This window comes from Belonocnema kinseyi, chromosome 9, assembly GCF_010883055.1.
Source record: "Belonocnema kinseyi isolate 2016_QV_RU_SX_M_011 chromosome 9, B_treatae_v1, whole genome shotgun sequence".
Taxonomy (NCBI): Eukaryota; Metazoa; Arthropoda; class Insecta; order Hymenoptera; family Cynipidae; genus Belonocnema; species Belonocnema kinseyi.
Window position 1 is genome coordinate 49,961,634 of NC_046665.1, and position 7,741 is coordinate 49,969,374.

The following is a 7,741-nucleotide window of genomic DNA, read 5'->3' on the forward strand; positions in this document are numbered from 1 at the left end:
AAAATATCATCCAATATTGCTGGTGTTAATGTTTCGATGTGCCGAGGGTGGATGATTTTAGTAACATGGTTCATCAGCTTTCTGGTCCTATTTCCTTTTTTATATTGAGTTAATCGACACAATTTGCACCTTACTTTGCTGACATCTATATTCAATCTGATCTTCCATGGTGGATCTCGATCCCTTGCTGGGACAAAACTGCATTTGTAGGCCTAGTTTTCCGGCCCAACGTTCTAACGGTTGCCACAGCTGCACAGTATACAAGAGTTTGCACCTCTAACGCAGTTTGTGCTACGAAGCTGCCGTTCCGCTACCATTTTGATAGCAGCTATTTCAACTGCCGAAAGCAGTTTGTTTACATATATTGAGCGTTTTTGGTCTGCCAGATACTGCTTATTTATTTTTGTGGCTAGCTCTGGGTACTTAAGTAAGAAGAGTCTATGATGTTCTCTCCTCACACTTTACCCACCTTCTCTGTCAAAAAATAAAGGTGCATAACATCTCTGTTCATATGGTATATCCATTCTCGTCGCTTTTTCGGTTGCTGAACCTTTGCTTCTGCCTCTGGTTGTTTAAGGTCATCCACCTCTGGATGATGTGGTGGGGTTGGATCATCAATAGGTTAAGGAAGAACATCAACTGCTCCTGCTTGACCGTTTGACGCAGCTTTCTCTAACTGATGTTCACTGCCCTCGTTTTTCCATTCCAAATCAACCTGTTTTTTAATATCTATTGCTCGGTCTTCTGTAACATGTAGATTAGTCCTGCTGTGCTTCACCTTAGCGATAAGATCTCTTAGTGCGACTTTTTGTATATTAGGATACTTAGCAGCAAATTTTGTTCTTAAATTGTATCCTTTTTCCATTTTCGTTTCAAACTTCGAATTTTCGTAATTGAGTCGCACCAATTCCTCTTTCATTGTGATATCCTAAATGGTGCTCTCCCACGGTATTTCTGCCGAGCTGGTTGGCTGCAAATAGCTAGCGCTTATTATATAAATCAATTATTATTATTAAAAAAATTGCAAGGGCAATGTTCTCACAGGATTAAGATGGTAACTGCCCAACATTTCGAAAGCATTTTTGGTTTGAGGTTGGATTTTATTTGATTACTTAACACGGGCCCGTCCCGGTACATATCATTAATCACGGACGCATTTTTATAATGCAATCAAGTGATCTGATGAGAGCAGTGTTCCCCGACATATTGGATAAAGCCTGGTTTTATCTCATCATTGACGGAGTGGGTTGCAGTCAAGTAAACGATGGGGGGGACTTACAGATTAAGGTGGGTTCCGAACCATCAGAACCTTGGTAAAGACACATAGAAAAATGTCCAGAGGTACCGGCTCAGGGACCGAACCCCGGACCTCTTAGGTGAAGTCCGAGCGTCTAACCAACTGAGCCACCGAGGTTCTTGTCCCGGTATATATCATCAATCACGGACGAATTTTTATAATAAAAATATAAAAATAAATATATAAAAATATTATTATTATTCTAAAAAACATTTCTGTGTTGAAATGTTGTCACAGGCTTATACTGCCCAATATGTCGAAGGCATTTTTGGTTAGAGTTAGATTTTTATTTGATTATTTTTGCACGGGGCTGTCCCGGTATATATCATCAGTCACGGACGCATTTTTATAATGCAATCAAGTGATCTGATGAGAGCAGTCTGCCCAGACATATTGGACAAAGTCTGGTTTTTACCCCATCATTGACGAACTGGGTTGCAGTCAAGTTCACGATGAGGGGACCTACAGATTAAGGTGGGTTCCGAACCACCAGAACCTCAGTAAAGGTACATGAATTATTATTATTTTATATTATTTTATTATTTATTTATTATTTATTTTATAACAGAATATATTATATTGTTTTATTGTTATAAAAAAATATTTCTGTGATGAAATGTTGTCACAGGCTAAGACTGCCCAATATGCCGAAGGCATTTTTGGGTAGAGTTGGATTTTTATTTGATCATTTTTGCACGAGGCTGTTCCGGTATATATCATCAGTCACAGACGCATTTTTATAATGCAATCAAGTGATCTGATGAGAGTAGTCTGTCCAGAAATATTGGATGAAGGCTGGCTTTTACCCCATCATTGACGGACTGGGTTGCAGTCAAGTATACAATGGGGGGACCTACAGCTTAAGGTGGGTTCCAAACCACCAGAACCTCGGTAAAGGTACATTGAAAAATTTCCAGAGGTACCGGCTCAGGGATCGTAATTCTGTTTTAAACTTAACGTATGTTTCTTTTTAATTTTTAAATTACTAATTCTTTAATTAGGGCATAAATCGAAATGTGGGAGTAAATTCCGGTAGTCTGGAGACGTTGTGTTCGAACCCTTGTGGTGAAATGCATCCAGCTTGAACGAGATCCAACTCTTTGAGAGCCTGCAGAATATAGAGAAATGAGAAGTTAGTAATTATTTAAATGACGAATCACCTGAATAAAGTATTTCGAATTATATTTTTGTACTACTTATTTGAGTTGCCAATTTTTTTTAATAAAAAATAATAATTGAAGGGTAGCATACCATAACACTATCCTTCAATTATTATTTTAATTTTTAGTTTGAAAAAAAAATTGAGAAAGCACATTCAACATAAATCAGTGTTAAAAAAGTAAGAATTTGCTTTTTAGCTATTAATTGCTATATCGATACAAAAATTTGTACTAAAAAATATTGTTAGGTGACAAAAACTGAAGAGGGTAGTTTTCTTCTTCGATTTTTTGTTTGATATTTTAAAACAATGAAAATTAATCATAACCACCATCAGTAATTATAATCCAAATTTTTACCTATTAAATTAAAAAAAAAATGTTGTTGTCGATGCCGCAAAATTTGTTTGCAGTTTTTGAAAATAATAAAAAAGTACTTGTTATTAACTTCTTGTAAATTAAAGTTTAGTCCTTTCTTAAAGATTTTTTAAGGAATAATTTACATACAATAATTTGTAATTTTGATCCCCCAGCTCCATTGTATTGTTCGCGGAAAATGCCCTAAAAAAGGAAAAAAAGCAGTTTTATGTAAGACGCCTGTTAATTACAGAAGTGACAAGTTTGCAAAAATTTTTATATAATTTTCAATTTGTTTGAACAATTATTCATCGTTTAAACAATTTATTTTCTTGTAAAACGTATAAAGTTGCTATTTTTCTATATTCTTAATTGACAAATGTAAAAAAATACTTTTCCTTCAACATATTTTGCAATTGTTTAAATAATTTAAATTTTAATAATTTATTTCTGATAAATCGTGAGAACTTAGTATTTTCTGAAATTAGTGAAACAATTGGTGAATCGTAAATATAAATATTTAAATATTAGTATCAAAGAAATAATAAATATTCATTTAATATTATGATTTAAAATCTAAATATTATTTTTAAGTAGTTTTTTTAAATGTTCGGCAATCGATTGAACAATTTTTGTTTGATTAAACCATTTTTTCTAACCTAAATTGTGAACTGTTATTATTTTCTTGAATTAAAGACTCAGTTAATGCATGTTAAAATTTCTGAAAATTTCTAAAATTTTCTGAAAAATAACGCTCTATAACGTAAATAAAAAATGGTTGAAATGATTATTTATTAAACAATTAGGTTATAAGTTCGAGATAAAAGATACTTATGGATTGTTTAAATATTTGGAAACTGCCTTTTTCTAAATATTACTTTCGATATGCATTTACTGCGTCATTTATACAAGAAATGATTAATTTTCAACCAAATTGTTGCATTTTTAAACAAAAAAGACAAAATTTCAACACAGAAGATTAATTTTCCACCAAAAAGACGAATTTTTTCATAAATTTCTGCATAATTTTCAGAAAAATGTACTTTGGAAACGACAGTTAAAAAAAAGGTTAAACTTTTAAGCAAAGAGATAAATCTTAAATAAAGAAAAAACATTTTTAACGAAGTAATTTAAATTTTATCCAAATAGTTAAATGTTCAATTCAAAAAGATGAATTCTCAATAAAAATTTAATAGTTGACATTTTAACCAAAAATTTTAATTTTAAATAAAAAAAGTGAAATTAAAAAAAAAATACGAAAAAAATCTTTAATTCTCAACCAAAGAGATGAATCTTGAACTAAAATTATGAATATGCAAAAAATGAGTTCTGAACCAATTAGTTAAATTTTTCAGCAAGAAGATGAGTTTTTATCCAAAAAAGATTAATTATTAACTAAAAATGTAATAGTTAAAATTTCAAGTTTGTAATTAAAGCTGTACTTGAATTTTCAACCAAATAGTTTAATGTCAGCTGAAAGTGGTCAGTTTTGATAAAAAAAAATTGAATAGATAAAATTCAAGATTCAAAAATAATCTTTCAACTAAAAAAGAAACAAATTTTAAACAGCATAACTAAATTTTTACCCACAGATAAATATCGAACGAAGAAAATCAATTCGTAACAAAATAATTTAATTTTCAACAAAGAAATGTTAACCAAATATGATTAATTCTAAGCAAATACTGGAATGGTTTAATTTTCAACTAAAATTATGAATCTTCTACAAAAAATTTTTGTTTACAAAGTAGTTCAACTTTAAATCAAATAGTTGACTAATAAAAATAAATAATAATTATTACTTTTAAAAGAACATCTGGTAGTTAATATTTCAACAAAATAGATTCTAATGTTCAATAGAAAATAGTTGAATTCAACTAAAAAGAAGAATTTTCAACAAAATAGTTGAATCCTCAAACAAAATTAAATTAAATTTCCGAAAAATACATGAATTTTTAAAATAACTAATTTTCAACAAGAAATAAACGAATTTTTAGCAATGTTATTAGATTCTCAAAAAAGTGGATGAAATTTCAACTAAAATGCTGAATCTTAAGAAAAACAAATTTCAAGAAAATAGTTAACACAAACTGTGATACTTTTAACAAAAATTTGATGTTTTAAACAAATGGCTTATTTTTTAACCAAGAAATAAAATGGTAGAATTTTCAACAAAAAATAGAATGATCGAATTTTCAACCAAACAAATTAACTTTTAAACAAGAATAGTTAGATTTTCGTATTGTGTTCTATCAATTATGTTCAAAAAGCGAGAACACGAGAAAAAAGTGTAGTTTCATAAAACAAGGATAAACTAAGAATAGTTTAAACAAATTTAATTATAGAAAAAGTTTTTCATTTAAAACTTAAAAATGTGTACATATTTCTTTAGTATTTCAAAAAAAGAATGAACAAAATAGAAAAATGAAAACTTTTCGTGGCATCTTTAGGTATGCAAGCGCGCAATGTTCCTCATTTTTTTGAAGCATCATATCTTTATGAAAAAATTATTTCCATATTTTTTCCATTTAAGGTTATTTAATTCCGTAAACTTTACCTAATAAAAAATAGAATAAATTTCGATAGACAAAAAATTAAAAATCTGATAATTTTCCATTGACTTTCTCAGGGGTAAGACATTTTTTGAATTTTTTTTCTATTTGTTTGTAATGCCACAATGTAATTTTTCGTACTATTACCAATAATTCTAATCATCAGAAGAGAACATTATTGCTCTGAATTCAATTACACAATAAAATAAAAATTCTTCTAATTGAATTGTTCTTAAGATAATAAAGAGCTACCTGTTTAGTTTAATTTATTAAAAAGAGGCATTAATTATAAATAAGAAATTTACAATGAGAATTAAAAGCTTTAGTAACAAAATCATTTTACGCAAAGCATAAATATGAAAATAAATCAGCTGAAGAGCTTCATTGGACAAGTGCAATGCTTAATCTAACTTTAGTTCAAGTTGATTGTCATTGAACGTGCAGCAATCGTATTTTTTCAACGTGCGATAAATTACGTAATTATCCAATCAATTGATCAGATAACGGTGACTAATTGGCTGTCGGTATTTCAGTGCCAGATCATTATTGAGACGGAAGCGTTCCAATAATTCAATAAACTCTTTTCAATCATCAGTTAATGTAAATAAATTATTTGAAATATCAGTCGACTATTTTCCGCGAGTGTTTTATCAGCCATTTACTAGTTATCTTATTAGCTTTAGCACTCGTGGGGCTTGAAATTAATTTGACGATTTCCGGTTTTCACAAATGCTATTAGGACATTTTTAAAAAAAATAGTATTATAGTTTTATTCTAGGATAAAAAATATTTTACCTTGTTTGGTTCAAAATTTTACTATTTAGTTGAAAGTTCAATTCCTTTGATTTCCTTTTGAATTGAATTCCTTTTCAACTACTTTGTTAAAAATTCATCTTCTTGTTGAAGATTCATCTCTTTGGTTAACAATTTAAATATATTGTTGAAAATTCGTTTCATTTTCTGTTGAAAATTAATTTTTTAACTGTTTCTCTCTCCTCGTAATTCAACCCCTTTCCCTCTGCCTCCCTAGTTCTGCTACTCTAATCAGCTTTCTTCCGTGAATGTGAACCCTAAAACGATTCTTTAAAAAACTCTCTCCACTCTTCAGTCCCTATCTGCTCGCTTATTCCCACTCGAGGCTTTCTAAACCTATTTATTATCTTCTTCATATCCCCCTCTGTCTTAACACTTCCCAACTCCTCTTTCAGATCTGTCTCTTATTTCTGTTCTTACTTCTTACACATCAAAACTAACCCCTTTCTGATTTATACGCACTCCTCCCTTTTCGCAGTTCACTGTTTCTACTTCTCGTACTTCCTTTTCACATTTTCTTACATTCCCTATCCCATTAAGATTAAGGCTACAGCATTCCTTCGTTCTTTTTTTTTGTAATACCTTCTCTTGTACAAATACTTTCACTTTCTTTTTCAAATCCTGCCATCTATCTTCCACCGACTTCTCTTCAAAGCGCACCTTCCCTAACTGCTCCCAGTACTTCTCTAACTCTTCCCTCGTTCAGTTCAGCCTCTCTCTCTCATCGAAATTGATTTACCACCTTGTCGTTTGCCGCTCTCCTTTATTATCCACAGCTATAATAGCTGATAATCTGATTCTACTTGCTCTTCTAAAGCAAATCTCTCTGTTTCTTCCTACCCTTGCATATTCATCACCACATAGTCTATAAATGATAACCCTACCTTACTTACCTATGTGTATTCTTTGTCTTCAGCCTCTGTCACCACACTATTCACCACCACCTAACTTTTATCCTCCATTCAGTGCCTTAGAATCTCCCCCTATTTATTATCTTATTCTTTGACATCCCTTCAAAAATTTCTCCTTTCCTGTAAAGGCCCCCTTCTCTCCCCATCCTCGCATAAGAAATTTCTCCTCCAGTACCACCATACCCTCTTCTTTTTCGCCTAGCAAGTCTTCCACTTTTTTTGTAATTATTTCTATCCCATACCTATTGTACACTCTCACAAACTTATACGTAACCTCTGGTATCTTCATTGCCTTCATTTGCTCGCTCTCCCCTCCCTTCCTTTACGAACTTCTTTCTCTAATTCATCCCTGACCCCCTTTATAATTCCTCCACAAGCCCTTCCTTTTATCCTCACTCTGACCGCCTCCTAGAGCCTCTACCTACACCCCCTTGACAGCCTTGCTTCTATTCGCTCCCTTTTCTTTCTCTCTATCCACGTCTCTACGAGGCCCACAACATAAAATTCCTGGATATACAATAAACCCGGAAAATAGGGCCCCCAGAGTTAAGGTGAGCCCTTAAGCTGGCACTCACATCAGAGTTCGCTGCACCTCCAGAAATCCTCATATTTCTTCTTTAGCCCTGCTACGTTTCCAGGACAGCACCTTCACCA

The 7,741-nt window shown here is 31.7% G+C and overlaps 1 protein-coding gene across 1 annotated transcript in view; it reads right to left on the minus strand.

The window, feature by feature from the left end:
* Positions 1 to 1,926: 1,926 nt before the first annotated feature.
* LOC117179812 (calcium and integrin-binding protein 1-like) overlaps positions 1,927 to 7,741 on the minus strand; it is a 22,463-nt gene continuing 16,648 nt past the window's right edge. The window contains exon 4 of the mRNA XM_033371940.1: positions 1,927 to 2,405. Within this exon, the coding sequence (XP_033227831.1) occupies positions 2,275 to 2,405 (131 nt within the window). The 3' untranslated portion in view covers positions 1,927 to 2,274. The remainder of the gene's footprint in view (positions 2,406 to 7,741) is intronic.